General features: G+C 39.4%; 1 protein-coding gene across 2 annotated transcripts in view; it reads left to right on the forward strand.

Annotated features, from left to right (window-relative positions):
• The window catches only part of RNMT (RNA (guanine-7-) methyltransferase), a 40420-nt gene that overhangs the window by 6729 nt on the left and 14785 nt on the right, over positions 1 to 18906 (forward strand). For both annotated transcript variants that reach the window (XM_011985540.1, XM_011985539.1), the window contains exons 4-9: positions 3360 to 3495; positions 6085 to 6210; positions 9289 to 9401; positions 10938 to 11119; positions 12071 to 12235; positions 15304 to 15421. In XM_011985540.1, the coding sequence (XP_011840930.1) occupies positions 3360 to 3495; positions 6085 to 6210; positions 9289 to 9401; positions 10938 to 11119; positions 12071 to 12235; positions 15304 to 15421 (840 nt within the window). The remainder of the gene's footprint in view (positions 1 to 3359; positions 3496 to 6084; positions 6211 to 9288; positions 9402 to 10937; positions 11120 to 12070; positions 12236 to 15303; positions 15422 to 18906) is intronic.

Raw genomic sequence — 18906 nt, forward strand, 5'->3', positions numbered from 1 at the left:
TTGGGCTCAGAGACCTGACATTCCTGCCTTCTTATGTGAATAAGAAAAATTTTAAAAAAATAGTGTGAAGTGTTGGGGTGGCAAAAATTTTGGGGGGGTGGTATGGAGAGAGAATGGGTGATGTTTCTCAGGGCTGCTTCAAGCGGAATTAGGGGCTGCGTGGGAACCTAGAGTGGGAGAGATTAAGCTGAAGGAAGATTTTTGTGGTTAAGGGGTGATATTGTGGGGTTGTTAGAAGAAACATTTGTCATATTGAATGATTGGTAATGGCCTGGCTGCGGTTTTGTATGAATTGAAAAACTAAATGGAAGACACAAGGTCTGTATAAAACAAGGAGAAAAATGGGTATTAAAGGACTAAGAATTGGGAGGGCCCAGGACGTCCAATTAGAGAATGCCCAAGGGGGTTCAGCATAATTACCTGCTTGGTTGGCAAGTTTTTGGGCTCTATCCTTGAGTTTTTTTATGTTGTCATACACCAGGCCAGATCGATTTAGGTAAAAACAACACTCTTCATTTAAGAATGTATAGAGTCCTCCTTTTTCAGCAGTGAGTAAGTCTAGGCCTCGGCGGTTTTGGAGGACAACTGCAGCTAAAGAGTCAACCTGGGCCTGGAGGACTGATAAAGTTTGTGATATGTCTGTGATGCTGGCAGAGAAGTCATTAGACAGGCTACGGAAGGTCGTGACAAAGGTTGAAATGCCTGCTATTCCAGCACCGAGAGCAATAGTGGAGGCAGAAAGTCCTAAACTGACCAGCAAGGGAATTAGTGGAATAACCTTTTTTGTTGTGTCAGTGTCATGAGGGGAACAGGGAGCTCTTCGGTCCCATTTGCAAATTGAATTTTGGGAGTAAGGAAAACTAGTGTGCATGTGCCTGTCCAATTAGCAGGCAGACACATGTGGGTAGAGGATCCACAGAGGAAGAAGAGACCTTGTGCAAGGCAAAACTGGTGAAACCGAGAAATTATGTCTGACAGAAGGGAAGAAATGACCGCGGTGGCCTTCTCAGACCCTGTGGGAAAGGCCTCTACTTATCCAGTGGAAGTGTCTGCCTAGACTAAGAGGTATTTTAGTTTTCTGACTTGTGAGTAAAGTCAATTTGCCCGTCCTGGGCAGGGGCAAATCCCCGAGCTTGATGTGTAGGGAAGGGAGGGGGCTTGAACAATCCCTGAGGGGCAGTAGAAGAGCAGATGAAACATTGAGAAGTGATCTCCTTTAGGATAGATTTCCATGATGGAAAGGAAATGAGAGGTTCTAAGAGACGGGCTTGCGGCTTGTAACCTACATGGAAGAGGTTATGAAATGACGACAGAATAGAATGGGCCTGTGAGGCTGGAAGGAGATATTTTCCTTGGTCTAAGAACCATTTGCCTTGTGTGGGAAGAGATTGATAGGTGGAAGTTTCAGCAGGGGAGTAGGTGGGAGTGGCCAATGTGAAGGAGGAAAACTGCCTTGAGGGATAGAAGTTGGAACCTAGCTGCTTTTTTAGCTGACTTATCAGCATAAGCGTTGTCCTGAGCGATGGTTGGGGGAAGAAAATAGATTTTGGAAGTTATGAGAACTGTACAGATTTGAGCATAGTTCGTGATTTTTAGGGCTTCTAACAGTATTAAAGCAGTGGCAGCCGCTGCGTGCAGACAGGAGGGCTAGGCTGAAACAGTAAGGTCGTTTGGACAAAAAGGCAAGGACCGGCCATTTTCACTTCTTTTGTAGTGGAATGTCGTAGGTTAAGGCGAGGCAGGGCATTTGCACTTCTTTTGTGATTCTTCAGTTACTTCAGGCCATCTGGGCATACGTGCAAGTCACAGGGGATGCAATGGCTTGGCTTGGGCTCAGAGGCCTGACACTCCTGACCTCGTGATCTGCCTGCCTCAGCCTCCCGAAGTGCTGGGATTATAAGCGTGAGACGCTGCACCCGGCTGGGAGCTTGTATTTTAAACATAGTTTTCAAACTTTTACTAGCCCCAGAACCCCTTTTTCAAATGAAAATCTTACACTTAAACCTGTTATGTAAAATAGGTCAAGGATTTGCTGAAAGGCCGTTCAGCACATCAGTGAGATTCAGCACTTTGTCTGAAAAGGGGCGTAGGAGGATTTGAAGCCCTTTACAAACTATCATGGCATATTTACAGGATTTCTAGGGACTCAGGAAGCACAAATTGAAAACTGTTGGGTTACATATAACATATATGATAGCATTATTATAATAGAAATCACTAACACTGCACATTGCCTACTGAATTCTAACCTTTTTTTTCTTTTCTTTTCTTTTCTTTCCTTCTTTTTTTTTTTTTTTTTTTTTGGAGACCGTCTCGCTCTGTTGCCCACGCTGGAGTGCAGTGACCCGATCTTGGCTCACCGCAATCTCCACCTCCTGGGTTCAAGCGATTCTCCTGCCTCAGCCTCCCGGGTAGCTGGAATTACAGGTGTGCACCACCACACCCAGCTAATTTTTGTATTTTTAGTAGAGATGGGGTTTCACCATGTTGGCCAGGCTGGTCTCAAACTCCTGACTTCAAGTCCTCCCACCTGGGCCTCCCAAAGTGCTAGGATTACAGGCGTGAGCCACTTCTCCCAGCCCTAATCTCTTTATATACATTATCTTATTTAATTTTCACAAGTTTTATAAAAATAATGTAATTATAGCTTATTCCTAATTTATTCTCTTATAGAAACACCAAACATTGACTGTCATTTATCCAACTGAATAATCAGAATTCTGGAAGAGTACTGGGTTTATTAAGACATTGACACTAAAATTATACAGATGAAATATCACAATGAAAATTTTAAACCTAGAGATGTTTTTCAAAATAGGGTGATATGTTTGGGTGTGTCCTCACCGGGATCTCATCTTGAATTGTAGCTCTCATAATTCCCACATGTGTGGGAGGGACCTGGTGTGAGATCATTGAGTCACTGCGGTTCCCCCACACTGTTCTCATGGTAATGAAGAAGTCTCAGGAGATCTGGTGGTTTGATAAGGGGTTTCCGCTTTCACTTGGCTCTCGTTCTCTCTCGCCTGCTGCCATGTAAGACCTGCCTTTCGCCTTCCACCCTGATTGTGAGGGGTCCGCAGTCACGTGGAACTGTGAGTCCGTTAAGCCTCTTTTTCTTTATAAATTACCAGCCTCGGGTGTGTCTTTATGAGCAGCATGGAAACGGACTGATACCCAAGGACTCAGAAAACACATCTTAGGTCTAATGATAATTAGTGAGACTTCTGTGGTTAATTGCCATTGTTTAGTGAAGTTTACCAATTCTAATAGTATTTTATCCATTCCCGGGTGAAATGTTCTGAGGCTTATTTTTACCATGTTCTGATCCTTGATGTTTTTCTATTCTGTTTTATTTTCAGAATCTGGAAGAAGGACACAGTTCAGCAGTGGCTGCCCATTACAATGAACTTCAGGAAGTTGGTTTGGAGAAGCGTAGTCAAAGTCGTATTTTTTACCTAAGAAACTTTAATAATTGGATGAAAAGTGTTCTCATTGGTAGGGTGGTTTTTTGCTGTTAGCTTGCCGTTTTTCATTTTGGCTTATGTTTCCTTTTTTCTCCCCACTGGTGTAACCAGCGCCAAGCGACTGAGTCTTTAATTTCTGCTCATTTAATTATCAAACCTTGACTTTATAAAGCTAGAGCCAAGACTAGGTCTTGAAGACAGATTCTTCTAATACTTGTGGTTGACGGTAAGATGTTAATGGGTGTTTAGTTGATACGTTGATGACGGTAAGATGTTAACGAGTGTTTAGTTGATACGTTGACGACGGTAAGATGTTAACGGGTGTTTAGTTGATACGTTGACGACGGTAAGATGTTAACAGGTGTTTAGTTGATATGTTGACGACGGTAAGATGTTAATGGGTGTTTAGTTGATATGTTGACTAGGCTTTCAGAAGGCAATATGTTTCTTTAATGCACAGAATTAAGGTTACCCAGCGCTATTAAGTAATGATTCTGTTTTACCCTCATAGTTTTGGAGCAACTGCATATTGTTGGTTAAACATTTAGGTTTCATTAAGTCAAGAAATAGGCAGTGTCTTGATTTGTGTAGGCCTTCAATTAGTTGATAAAGATCATGTGTATTACATTGAGGATAGATAAAGACGTTCAACTTTTTTGAGCCAACATTTTATCTGTGGAATGAAAGTGAGCAGAGAAAATATGATTCAGAATACAATTCTTGTCAGCACTATAAGATAGGGTAAAAAAGGAATATAATTATTGCTCTGTATATTTAGTGCATTGAGTAGTCAGACTCTTAAATTTAGAGAACTTTAAAAAGTGGTTTAAAATTTTTCGTAATATTTTTTTCAAGCCAGTCGAAGAAGAAATGAGGATGCTTTCTTAATAATGTTAGAAAGAATAAAGTGCGAATTATGGGTACTTGGTACTAGTTTTGATGATAATTTACTAATTTTGAAAGATAAATTAAGTACCTATTCTGAGAAGTATTAGTAGGAACTAATTAGGCTTATTTTGAACACATTTTAATATTTTGTGTATCACTTGTTTTTAACATTCATGTTTTGTTACAAAAATATTTATTTGACTCTACCATGTGTCAGCTTAGGCTCACTTTTTTTTTTTTTCCTCAAGATTAATGTAATGGCATTTTCAGTCTCTACTCATAAGGTTCTCTCTCTACCCCAGTCCTAATTTCTTTTCAACCTTTCTCTTCCTTCATTATCCTCAATGATGCAGATAACTTACTGGATTTTTTATGAATTCTTATTTATTCATTTATTTTTTACTGAATAACTTTTTCGAGTCCATATTTTCCACATTGTAACATGTATTATTTCTATAAACAGAAAAGAGGTATTTTTTTTAAAGGACTGAAGTCAGAGTTGGCAAAATTGTCTCTCAGCAAATACAGGGTATTTTTTCCTTCTTCAACTGTTCTAACAACTCTCTTGATGTGTGCTTTGCACCTGTCTTTAACGTCCTAATGCAATCAGTGTGATTTGTTCCAAGCTTTCTCTCTGACTTCTTCCTTTCTCAACACTCATTCTTTGTCACTCATTTTCTCTTTCTTCTTGGTGCTTATAGCTTGGTAAGTAAACAGTTGAGTACAGTTCTGGAATGTGATAAAGGCTTTTTTGAAATTGTTTCTTGATGATTTCCTGTCTCGTTAGTCTTACTGTAGATAAATGCAGAGATTTTATAATTGTTTTTCACTCTTTCAGTATTTTTATGCTATTAAGATTCATGGCAGAAAGTTAAATTTTATGGAACACTTGTGCTTCTGTTGAAGTTACTTTAAGTTCCTGCAGAAGGTGAAAGTACTTGTACAGGATATTTTAGCCATCAAAATAATACACGCTTGAGCTCGAAAGCGTTCAACTCAGTGACAAAGACAAGGAGAATGTGTCTAGGATTCAGTGTTATATCAGGTTTTAGAACTGTTGAATACTTAACTTGCCTGCGAGTATTAATATGCCTTTAATTGATGTTTGAACAATTTGCCTATTGATGTTTGGAGGCCTACTGATTGTATCTGTTGGCTGTTAATGTCATTTAGTAGACTGGGGTCTACCAAATTCTGATGATGCTAAAACTAAAAGACATAGTGCATTTTTTTTTGTTTTTCTAGTTTTTATATTTCTCTTGGTGGTAAGCCTGACATCTTTCGTAATCAAGCTCTTTTATCATTCCATAACAGCTTTGGTTTACTTATGTGTCTGCTGTTAAACACCTAGAGAAAGCTACAAAATAAATTATGAATAATTAGTTTTTCTCATCCTTACTTAGCTTTTCTCTTATCCTGAACAAGTGTTGTGTTGTCTTAATTAGAATTTTACATATCTGCTATTTAAAATTCATTTTTGAAAGTAGCATTCAAAATGCTGCCTTAATTTTCCAAAACACCAGACACATACTCTTTAATGACAGAGGATCAGATTAATCAACTCTTAATCATATTTTTAGTTACTTATCAAAAGTTACAAATTACATAAATGGATGTGTAATCGTTTATGTTACATATTGGGCAAAAGATAGTAGGTTATTAGAGGTAACAGTTTATACTTCAGTAAAATTGAAGAAGAGGTAGTTTATTGTGACTGATTTCTGTCTCTTAGGAGAATTTTTGGAAAAGGTACGACAGAAGAAGAAACGTGATATCACTGTTTTGGACCTGGGATGTGGTAAAGGTGGAGATTTGCTCAAATGGAAAAAAGGAAGAATTAACAAGCTAGTTTGTACTGGTAAGATAAATAATGATATGAGAAAGAATAATTTGTAGTCAAGTAAATGGAAAATAAGAAGGATTATCTCTGATTACAAGATATCTGGGACTATGCATGAGATGAGTTGTTTTTTGTTGTTTTTTTTTAATTAGTTACGGCCTGACACAGTAGCTAACGCCTGTAATCCCAACACTTTGGAAGGCAGAGGTGGGTGAATCACTTGAGGTCAGGAGTTTGAGACCAGCCTGGCCAACATTGTGAAACCCTGTCTCTACCAAAAATACAAAAAATTAGCTGGGCATGGTGGTGCACACCTGTAATCCCAGTTACTCAGGAAGCTGAGGCAGGAGAATCGCTTGTACCCAGGAGGTGAAGGTTACAGTAAGACGAGATCGCGCCACTGCACACCAACCTGAGTGACAGAGTAAGACTCCATCTCTAAACAACAACAACAAAAAAAATTAGTTACAAGACTTTCCTGATAGTTTTGTTTTATAGTAAGATTAAATAAGCCTGGGATAACGTTTCCTTCCCAAAAGAAAGGAAGCTATCAAGGATGGTTGGAGTCATGTCTAAAGGGCAGACTTGAAAAGGTTTCCATTGGCAAAAATAGGACAATTTTAACATTAAAAAAAAATAGCAGTTGGACACATCAAATCAGAAAAAAACGTTGTTCACCCTTGGAGGTTGCTAAGAAACTTACTATTCTGAAACTTATAAATTAAGGAGAGGGAATCAAATATTCGTAATCAGATGGTTGAAAAGGGCAATTCTTTTTTTTTTTAATCAGATAAATCAAAGAGGAATGATAGAATTAGAAAATTATTTTTTCATTCTTTATGAAATAATAGATCTAGGCAATAATTTTTTTTTTACTACCGAAGCCATTAAGGGAAAAGTCGATAGTAATGCAATGAATCATTCAATCAGTCACCTTAGCCCAGTGGTTAGTCTAAACACTGAAGTGGGACGAGCAGACGTCAGCATCTTTCTGATGGGGTGAGTTAAAAGAGATACATAACGCCCACTACAGAAGTACTGCCCAAATTGGCAGTTCTCAAATTTTTGGTTTTATGAGCCCTGTACACTTAAAAATTATTGAGGACCCCAGAAAGCTTTTTTGTATGTAATTATGGTAAGTAGCTATTGATATTTACTATATTAGAAATTAAAGCTGAGAAATTTGAAAATATTTTTTAGTTCATTAAAATAAAAGTAAGAAGGCTGGCTTTTACATTTTTGCAAATCCCTTTAGAGTTTGGAATTACAGGAGACAGCTGGATTCTCACACCTGTTTCTGCGTCCAATATGTTGTGATTTTATTTTGGTTGATATGTAGTTGTAAAATAAAGGAGTAGTTTAATAGCCTTTTTTGATAATTGTAGATATTCATCTTTGTTACTACATCAAAACTCAATAAGTGGTAGTTTCTTAAAGAGTAGTTACAATATGGAATCTGAAACCTTACTGATGAACTTTTTATACTGCGTAACATTAAAATCCATTGGTCTGTCTTGCACTTCCTGCATAATTTTATAGTATTTGGAAAATATTGTTCACTAAAGTTACGCAGATCTAATTGTTGAGAATCAAAAAATCACGTGTTTAGTATCACTGCCAATCAGAAAAGTATTGGGAAGAAGTCCGGCCCACAGTGATCAATACAAGTTTTTCAGGATTGTAATTCTTATTTGAAAGTCAATTTTATTTTTGGCAACAAATACACTGTCCATTGTTTCCCTTTAAATCAGCGGTCCCGAACCTTTTTGGCACCAGGGGCCAGTGTCATGGAAGTTGGTTTTACCACACAACCGGGGGATGGAATTCTACCTCAGATCATCAGGTGTTAGATTCTTGTAAGGAGTGTGCAGCCTAGCTCGCCTGCCACTCACCTCCTGCTGTGCGGCCTGGTTCCCAGCAGGCCATGGACCTATACTGGTTTGCGGCCCAGGGGTGGGGGAACTTTAAGTGACAGGTTCACTTTGTTCATTTTCAGGAAAATGTGTGCCAGTTACGCAAGTCTGCATAACCATGGTTTGTCAGTGATTCAAGTCAAAATGACTTTCTCAGAAAAAAAGTGGCCAGTACAGCTCAAAACTCAGAACAGTCATATCGGTACTGTTCTTGAAGATGACCATCAAACCTTGTTAGGTAGCAGAAATGTTTTCTTACTTCCCATTTCATCACACAACATTTTTAAAAGTGTGTATTCAAAAGCCCAGGTTTAATATAATTAATTTTCAGTATTTTTTCAAGGGCGTTCTTAAATGAAACTGGTTTTTTCCCCCTTTGTATTGTATAGTGGTGAAGAATACACGAAGTGCTTCCAGTACTACCTAGTGTTGCTACTTTGTATCTGTGATAAGATCCCAGTGTTTTACCTACCATTGCCTTTGCATCATCAGTGTGAATCTTTAAACAGGGGAAAGGGCAGGCCAGGCACAGTGGCTCATGCCTATAATCCCCAGCACTTTGGGAGGCAAACGAGGGTGGATCACTTGAGGCCAGAAGTTAAAGGCTAGCCTGGCCAACGTGGTGAAACCCCATCCTCTACCAAAAATACAAAAAAATTAGTTGAGCGTGGTGGCACACACCTGTAATCTAGCGAGTCGGGAGGCTGAGGTATGAGAATCACAGAACCCTGGAGGCGGAGGTTGCAGTGAGTGAAGATCGCACCACTGCACTCCAGCCTGGGCAGTACAGCAAGACTGTCTCAAAAAGGAAGAAAAGGGCACATAACATTTTATTATAAAAATATACCCTTGGTATTTCCAAAACTGGGCTTATTGATAGTGTTAGGTTTTATAATTCAGATTGGAATAAAACTTTCTCCTTTTTACTTTGAATAAGCATTTAAAAATCATGATAGAACTTTTCTAGTATCCCTACCTATTGAGACGCTTTTAGTTCCTCTTGAAAACTGATAGGGTATTTGCGTCATAATAAAGCCCTTTTTTTTATTTTATTTTAAAAGAAATAAAACCTTTTCACTGGTACTAAAGCTGACTTTTATGCCAGAGTTTTATCAGTCGAGATCAATGTCTCAATTTCTGGCATTCTGTCTTGATGCTTACTAATACCCTTCCATCTTTCCAGATATTGCTGATGTTTCTATCAAACAGTGTCAGCAGCGATATGAGGACATGAAAAATCGTCGCGATAGTGAATATATTTTCAGTGCAGAATTTATAACTGCTGACTGCTCAAAGGTACAGTTTCTTTCATTTTGAGTTTGGGTAAATAATTTGTTTTAAAAATCAACTCAATTTTTACTTTTTAAAAAAATTTTATTCTCTGTTTTTGAGACAGGGTCTCACTCTGTCGCCCAGGCTGGAGCGCAGTGGCGCAATCTCAGCTCACTGAAACCTCCACCTCCCAGGCTCAAACAGTTCTCCTGCCACCTGAGTAGCTGGGACTACAGGCACATGCCACCACACCCAGCTAATTTTTGTATATTTTATAGAGATGGAGTTTCGCCATGTTGCCCAGGCTGGCCTCAATCTCCTGAACTCAGGTGATCCGCCCACCTCCCATGGTGCTGTGATTACAGACCTGAGCCATGGTGCCTGGCCACTCATTTTTTAAAATATGTTTTGAAACTTTAAAAACCTTGGGACAGACATTTTCACTTTCAACTGGAAATTCTGTTACGATAAATTCCCTTAAATGACTCACTGAACACTTGTAATTTTTTGCTTTTAACAATTCGAGTTAAAATCAGCTGTTGCTTTTCTGTGTGGAAATCATTTATTTCCAGTACTTTTAATAGAACTGAACTTACACTATGTTTTGTTCACCTTATAATTTATTAGTTTCCCAACATACCGGAGCCTGTTTGGTTTTTTCCTACCTTCCACCTGTTTCTGAATTTCTTATGAAGAACTACTTCAAGGGTGAAGGTCTCACCATGAACTTTTTGTTCTTCATTGACTTATTAGCTTGTTGAATGTTGTAGATACCTTTAATCATTCACATTTTGTTTGAAATTTGAAAGTGGGCCGGGCGCAGTGGCTCAAGCCTGTAATCCCAGCACTTTGGGAGGCTGAGACGGGCGGATCACGAGGTCAGGAGATCGAGACCACCCTGGCTAACACGGTGAAACCTCGTCTCTACTAAAAAATACAAAAAAACTAGTCGGGCGAGGTGGCGGGCGCCTATGGTCCCAGCTACTCGGGAGGCTGAGGCAGGAGAATGGCGTGAACCCGGGAGGCGGAGCTTGCAGTGAGCTGAGATCCGGCCACTGCACTCCAGCCTGGGCGACAGAGCGAGACTCCATCTCAAACAAACAAAAAAAAACAAAAAAAAGAAATTTGAAAGTGAAAAAGATAAGTGGGAGTGTAGTGCCAGAAAGTTGTAATACCTTCAAAACATTTTTGCATTTTTTTTAAAGTGCCAAACACCAGATGTTGTTTTTTAACCCAAGTTATTGTTGAATGTCTTTTTATTTTAGCTGTCAAGTAAAGTGATGAAAGAATCAACTTCAAATGTCGTAATTGACTAATATATTTTAAACATGATTTCAGAATTCCTCAGTTTTTAAATACTGTGAAAATAGGAATCAGATTATTCTGTTAAACTAGAATACGTGCATGATTTCTGTGTGTCCTTTATTGTACAAGGGAAAGCATAGGTTGAAGAGTGTGAGGGAAAGGAAGAACCTTACATTCTAGAAGTTAATTTACTAAAAGGTTTTTAACCTGTGTTGTAGTTACCTCAAAATCTTAACTCATTTTAATTTGTTTCAGGAACTTCTGATTGAAAAATTTCGTGACCCACAAATGTGCTTTGACATCTGCAGTTGTCAGTTTGTCTGTCATTACTCATTTGAGTCCTATGAACAGGCTGACATGATGCTGAGAAATGCGTGTGAGAGACTTAGCCCTGGGGGCTATTTTATTGGTACTACTCCCAATAGCTTTGAATTGATGTAAGTACTTTTAAATATATTGTGGTTTATAAAATATTCAGTATTAAGTAGCAAATGTTTACCAGAGGTTGATTTTATTAAAATATGCTATTTTAATCTTATAAGTATTGAACACACTCATAAGATATTTGAGTAGGCATTCAGAATTTAAATTCAATAGACAAATTTACAGATGAACTTTTAAAAGTTCATCTTTATGTGTAAGTTAGAGACTGAAGTTATAGTGATAGACAAACTGCAGGTCAGACAGACAGTCACGGAGACTGAACCAGTCTTCATGTGTGAGTTAGAGACTGAAGTTAGAGTGATAGACAAACTGCAGGTCAGACAGACAGTCACGGAGACTGAACCAATCTTCATGTGTGAGTTAGAGACTGAAGTTATAGTGATAGACAAACTGCAGGTCAGACAGACAGTCACGGAGACTTAACCAGCGCTCATGAGAGTGATTCCTATTTCCAGCTTAATTTTATTGGTGTGACTGTTGATGATCTTTTAGTACATTGCTTCTTAAAAGTAACTGAGATCAGGAGGGTGCAGTGGCTCATGTCTATAATCCTAGCACTTTGGGAGGCGAAGGCAGGAGGATTGCTTGAGGCCAGGAGTTTGAGACCAGCCTGGTCAACAAAGTGAGACCTTGTCTTTACGAAAAATTTACAAATTAGCCAGCATGGTGGCACACCCCTGTAGTCCTTACTCAGGAGGCTGAGGCAGGAGGATCACTTGAGCCCAGGAGCTGGTGGCAGTAGTGAGCTGTCATCACACCACCGCACTCCAGCCTGAGTGACAGATTAAGACCTTGTCACTTAAAAAAAAAAAAAGCCCATGTCTAATTAAAAAGCTAATCAAGTGTGCATCATGTAGTTGTTCACATGCAAAATCTGATCAAAGTAAGTCTACATTAATCACAATTTTATTCTTTTTATTTTGGTTGGGGGATAACCTTGACAGAAGACGCCTTGAAGCTTCAGAAACAGAATCATTTGGAAATGAAATATATACTGTGAAATTTCAGAAGAAAGGAGATTATCCTTTATTTGGCTGCAAATATGACTTCAACCTGGAAGGTGTTGTGGATGTTCCTGAATTCTTGGTCTATTTTCCATTGCTAAATGAGTAAGAAGTCATTAATCTGTTCACTCTTTTCTTTTTGTCTTCAGGGAAAGAAAAGGGGGAAAAGCAGTATTTCTTTTACTCTTTATTTTAAATGGGGGGCCAAAGAAAAAGTATAGTCTTGTTTTTTTGTTATGTTTTGTTTTGGTTTTTGTTTTGTTTTGTTTTGTTTTTTTAAAAAAAAAAAGACTAGCCTCAAATCTGGGGGATTATCACCATAGGTCTCACATAGCCTAACTTAGTTTTTCTCATTCCTGGAAGTTTTTAATCCTGTGGTGAAAAGGGGAACCAGTTGCCTTCAGCTTGTGGCACAAAACGCCTGACACTGCAAATAGCGAAAGTTTTTTTTTAGTGACTGTTGGTCGCTTTAATGATAAACAATGAGTCTTCATAAATCAAAGATCTTCCTGTTGACAGAGATGAGTATTAAAAGTTGTTTGCATTTCACTACAGCTTTGAAATTGCCTATGTCTCACAGGCAGTGTCGATGTTAAAATCCTGATTCAGGAATGTATTCTCCCATGTGCCTGAATTCCTGGGAGTCCTGGCAAACTGTAGACACAGGAAAAGCTGGGGGTAACTGGGCCTTACCAGGTAAGGCTTCAAGGCCTTGTGATACACCTTGGTTTCCAGAGTTTCCCTGGTGGGGAGAGTTTAAAAGTCAGCTTAAATGTAGGCCATGTCGTGATTGATTGAACTTGATTTTCTACCTTTTCGAAACAAAAATCTTTTGTTTTGAATATTAACTGAGAAAAAGAAGAGGTATATTGTCTGTTTACTTTTGCTTGGTGATTTTAGTTGTAACTCAGTCTAAAATTAGGGTTACAGTATTTTCAGGAGTTCTGTAATAGCTTATTCAATAATATAAGAAAGCCAAGTAGCATTGTGACTGAACATGAGGAAAATACTATGCATAATTTTATAAATATAAACCATTACAAAATTTAAAAATATCAATTGCATTTTGCTTTTTAATTTTTAAAACTAATAAACTTGGGGGAAATGTTACTGCTCTTCAACTTTATTTTAAAAAGAACTTAATTGTGGCATGTTGTTGAGAATGTTTAATATGTTAGCTTGAGGTTTTAGTTAACAGTATAAAACAAAAGATTCGTTTTAAATGCTGAACAAGACCTAGAGGTCTTTGTTTTTTTTTTGTTATTTTTTTTACTTGAATTGCCTAATGATGGTAAACCTAAGTCATCACTTTAATATCTAATTTTTTAAAAGATTATTTATTGAAACAGTATTGGATGAAATAGAATCTGAAAATGCGTAGGGGTTTTGAGATGCCTTTTTGCCATTTCATTAAGAAACTGAACAGAAGCTTTTTGTGGGGCTAAACTTACTCAAATTGGGCCTCAATTCTTGGAATCATGAGATTTTTTAGGTGTGAAACTTGGTTTCATTTCTAAAGGTTTATTTTAGAGATTTACAAAGAGAGTGGGCTGGAATAAAAGATTTAATTTTGCTCATGTTGCCTTTCCAAGGAGAATGCATTGAAATAACAGAATCCTGCCTTACGTGAACCTCTTACATAGAAACCTCGGTGGCCTCTGTTTGCCCTTGCCCTGTCCCCTCAAATGCCACCCTGTACACGAGCTCTGCAACCTAACTTTCAGGGTTTCCCCACTTCCTTCCACTCTTCCTTTACCTGCTGTCTGAAGTCATCTCCAGGCTCCCTCTTGTTGTCTACAGATATATAATTATAAACTTGGCAAATGCAGTGAGGAAAAAAAACACCTGAGAGTCTAATGGAGGGACTTAATATAATAGAAGATTTAAGGAGGATATCTGTAAAGAAGCAATGTTTGAGTCAGGATCTAAAGGATGGAAAAGTAGGTGGGCAGCTGAGGACTGGAGGGAGGAATGCTCCTGACACGAGGACAGCGTGTGTGAGGGCCCTGCAGTGGGAAGGCTATAGGCTAGTCCAGGATGTTGAAAGAAGGCCCATCGTGACCGATAGTGGGGGTGTCCCAAAACGAGGCAGCATTCCTTTACAGATGCATGTCTTAGAGACCATGTTCCGTGTCCTGCGTGCACTGGAGCCCCGTGGAGGGTGTTAAGGAGGGTAGAGACATGACTCAGGTCCGCATTTCTGAAGCTTAATCTGGCTGCGATTGGAAAATTCATTGAGGGAGAGTAAGAATGGAAGCAGGGGACAAGCAAAGTGAGTTTATGGACTGGTACCACTGAGTGGTGATGGCGACTGAAGCAGCAGGATGGTGCCAAATGCAGGAGGTAAGAAGTTGACCTATTTGAAATTGATGTTTTCTGGGTAAAATAGAAAGGACTTAGTGATGTATATTGAGCACAGCGGGCAAAAGGGGAGATGGCATGGATCACTAGATGGATTTAGTGAAGTGGCTCAGATTGGCAGAAAAAGAGTAGTGATATTCAGCCTTAGATATGGGAAGTTAGAGAGTGCCAGTGACACATGCAGGTGAAGATTTCTAATAAGCGGTAGAATCCATGAGTGATGAGAGAGAGCTGAACTACCGATAGCTGTGGGGTGGAAGTGAGTGGGACTGTGGACTGTACTCTTCAGAACCTTGAAGTTTAGAAGTTGGGTAAAAAACAGAAACCTGCAAGTAAAAAGGAAAAAAAAAACCTGTGAAGAAGCAGTCCACGATGTAGGGGAAAAATTAATAGTGTATCTTGCCAGAGAAGTCAAGAGATGAAAGTGAATCTTTAAGAAGGAAGTCGGCGGCTGTGTTCAGTGCAGCTGTGAGAGATCAAGTAAAGTAGAATGGAATCAGTAGAAAAGAGTTTCCTACACTACTTCTTCCCCATCTCACAGCTCCACAGCTTCCTTCCACAGCTGACCATTTGCTTCCTGACCTGTGTGTCATACCAGTAGAGCTCTCTGAAACCCCCTGCGATTTCGAATGCATGTTTCTTTTAGGTGTGATATGTTACTCTTGCTTCATTTTGTATTACTGTATTGTGAATTTATCAAGGAAATGGTAGCTTCTTTAGTTAAGTCCGGAAGATGTCACTGCTGTACAAAAGTAAGTTGAGGAATTACAAACATGCAGAAGCTTTTTCATTAAGTATCTTTTTTTGGACAGAATGGCAAAGAAATACAATATGAAACTAGTCTACAAAAAAACATTTCTGGAATTCTACGAAGAAAAGATTAAGAACAATGAAAATAAAATGCTGTTAAAACGAATGCAGGCCTTGGAGGTGAGTATTTAGAGAAGATGTAAAAATTCCAGTCATGGTGAACTTGTTCGGCTGTTGTTGACATCCTTGCGAGGCCATCTGATCATGAAGTAGTTACATGTATTACGCTCTTCAGCACTTAGGACAGAGCTTGATACAGAAACTGCGTGGTGAGTGCTCAGTAAATGCTTGATGAAAGAACGAATACTGCTGTTACCAAATTCTGTTTTCTAGATAGTACTGCTTTAAAATAGGATTTCTCAGCCTCAGGACTGTTGACATTTTCTTCTGGATATTTCCTTGCTGTGGGATGCTGTGCATTGTAGGATATTCAGTAGCATTCTTGGCTTCTGCCCACTAGATGCCTTCCAGTAACACTCTTGTCCCCAGTTATGGTCACCAGAAAACTCTCCAGACATGGCCAAATGTCCCCTCGTGGGCAGAATTGCCCCAGGTTGAGAACCCGTTCTTTACAACAGTGCCTTTTGGTTACGACAGTAATTTAGAACCTTCCTGGCCAGTGTCCAGAGGAGCTCACACTGTACGTAATTTTGTTGTGTGGTAATTCTTTAGCAGGCTCCAGTCTTTTAGACTGTGTTGTTGCTGAGACCTCTCCTGACCTAATGCAGCAATGAAGGTATCTGTATAAGCTTCAAGCACATAGCCATTGATTGTTTTTCCTTTTTCTCCTCATCAGACAATGTCTGGTTGGACAGACCTAAAATATTTAGTGAGCATTTTTATTATTGATCAGTAGAATTATATTCATCAAGTGGACATTAAACTTCTTTAGAGAGTTGATTCAGTTTAGGTACTTTAAGCGTGCTCTAATTACCTCCATGAAGTAGGCAGAACGGTAACTTTTCCTTTATTTTTCCTATTCTTTTTTTTCTTTTTTTTTTTTTTAATGACAGGATCTCACACCGTTGCCCAGGCTGGAGTGCAGTGATGCAATCACAGCTCACTGAGGCCTTCACCCTCTGGAAGGTGATCCTCCCACCTCAGCCTCCTGAGTAACTGACTACAAGCTTGTGTCACCACACCTGGCTCAGTTTTAAACTTTTTGTACTGATGAGGTTTCGCCGTGTTGCCCAGGCTGGTCTCAAACTCCTGACCTCATCAAGCGATCTTCCCACCTTGGCCTCCCAAAGTACTGGGATTACAGGTGTGAACCACTGCACCTGGCCACTGTTCACTTTTTTTTAGTAGGCAGCCTGAGGTTCAGAGGATCAATGACTTGCTCAAGGCCATGCTAACCTTTCGATGTTCTTCAGTTTTTAGATGATACTCAAACAAAAGTCTCCTGTCGAAATTGCACCTACACCCAGCCACTCCCACAATGTTGAGGTTGCACCTGCACCCAGCCACTCCCACAATGTTGAGTGGGAAAACTTTCTATAAATTCTAAATTGTGTTTGAAGAGACATAATCAGTAAAATGTTCTATTCCTCATTAGTTGTATTTCCTGTACTTTAGGTCTAAGAATGTTTTTACTGGCTTTATATTAGGAAGGGAGGCTTGTTTTGTTTGTCTTGAGGAAGAGGAGAAAACTAGCAAACCGTGTGTGGATGAGTCCCCCTGTCCCACATACACAGCATACCTTTAGCATATCGCCTTTGTTTGATGGTGCTTTGCGTGACAGTGGTCAATTATTTAGCTTTTCTCTTAGCATATGGGTGATGAATTCACTTGTGTAATGTATGTCAAAATGTACTTAGGTATAGTAGGGTATGGGATAACAAGAATTTTATGGCATGTTATTTCAGTGAATTATGCAGTCCATGATGGGAACTGGACTGAAGTATTGAAGAAGCATTCCAAGTGCAGTGAGTATATATAAGGGCCTTTTGGGAAGGAAGAAGACTGGTAGAGGACAGGCAGAGAAACCTGAGTGCACAGGGGATGTTTGAGGAACTAGTACTAATGGCTTTCACAGTTCTTCAGCAGTCTTCCGTCTCTCCCAGTACTGCACTTGGGGATATGACCTGTTACCATGGCTGTCTGCGGACAGAAGCAGTAATAGCATGTAGTTTGAAATGTCCTTTGGTTTTCCTGCTTCTTGACCAAGTCACTCTGGTGGGCGTGTAAAGGACTGGGAGCAGGAAAGGACATGCCCAGATAAGAGTTAGGACGCTACTTGGGTGGCATAATGGGGGACGGTTTGGAGGGATTTTGAGATCAGACCAGAGGTGGAAAGAGCAGTCAGAGGCCACTGCTTTTGACCAGGTCAGAGGTTTAAATGGATCTGTGTCTTGATATTTGCCACAAAAAGTCTTTTCCTGAAGCATCCAGCTTTCGTCTGGGTTCAGCACTAGAACCAGTACAACTTTTCTGCTGTCCTGGAGCATTGGAACAGAGAGAAGAAAGAATGAAAAGATGTAGGCCATGCAGCTCTAGGTCCTGACACCTGTTTTCTTTTTTTTCCACCAGCAAAATATTCTAGGGACACTTGTGAAAAAGTAACTGCTTTTAGAGGAGACACTAAGATGTATATGTTTTAATAAGTTTTTGGGCCCAGCGCGGCGGCTCACGCCTGTGACCCCAGCACTTTGGGAGGCCGAGGCGGGCAGATCACCCAAGGTCAGGAGTTGTAGAGCAGCCTGGCCAACATGGTAAAACTCCATCTCTACTAAAAATACAAAATTAGCCAGATGTGGTGGTGCACGCCTGTAATCCCAGCTACTCGGGAGGCTGAGGCAGGAGAATCACTTGAACCCGGGAGGTGGAGGTTGCAGTAAGCGAAGATCATGTCACTGCACTCCAGCCTGGGTGACAAAACTGAAACTCTGTCTCAAAAAATAAATTTTAAAAAATAACGATGTTTTGCAGCTTTATAATCGTGTATTGGTTGGTCTTTCAAAATGATCGGTAGAGAAGAGAAACTGGGTGTCCAGTGATAAGCAGATAATCACATGGAGGATAAGTTAAAGAACAAGTGTACGACAAAATAGTTTGGCAGGCATTTAGAAATGAAGTTCTGAGGCTTTGCGATATGGTAAAACTACAACATGTAGAATTAAAGTTCCAAAAACCTGATTGATAGTCTGTGTTCTTTCTTATAGCCCTGTGCTGGGATGTGATACAAAGTAAAGTGGCTTATGCTAATGATACAGCAGTCCTAAATAGCTGAATACTTTTAAAACAGCAAATAAATGGGTTAATTTCTAATGCCTGAACTTGCCACAGGATGTTTATTAAAAAAAGAGACACAGAAGACTGCACAGCAGATATTCATAGATCCTTTCTTAAAAGTTTATTAGGGAGTTGTAAGTTTACAGTGCTTCCTTTCTAGCTGGTTTGTTGCTGTAAGACAAAGAATTATAAATGAATTATTAAAAAATATAAACTTTGTAGAGTAGATGGTTCTATTAAATGTTTTATGTAATTTATTGTGTTTTGATTTACATGTATCTGGTTTGTTTTTTGGTAGGGGAGTGGGGGAGACAGAGTCTCGCTCTGTCATCCAAGCTGGAGTGCACTGGCACCATCTTGGCACACTGTAACCC

Source organism: Mandrillus leucophaeus, unplaced genomic scaffold (genome assembly GCF_000951045.1).
Source record: "Mandrillus leucophaeus isolate KB7577 unplaced genomic scaffold, Mleu.le_1.0 Scaffold286, whole genome shotgun sequence".
NCBI classification, from domain to species: Eukaryota; Metazoa; Chordata; class Mammalia; order Primates; family Cercopithecidae; genus Mandrillus; species Mandrillus leucophaeus.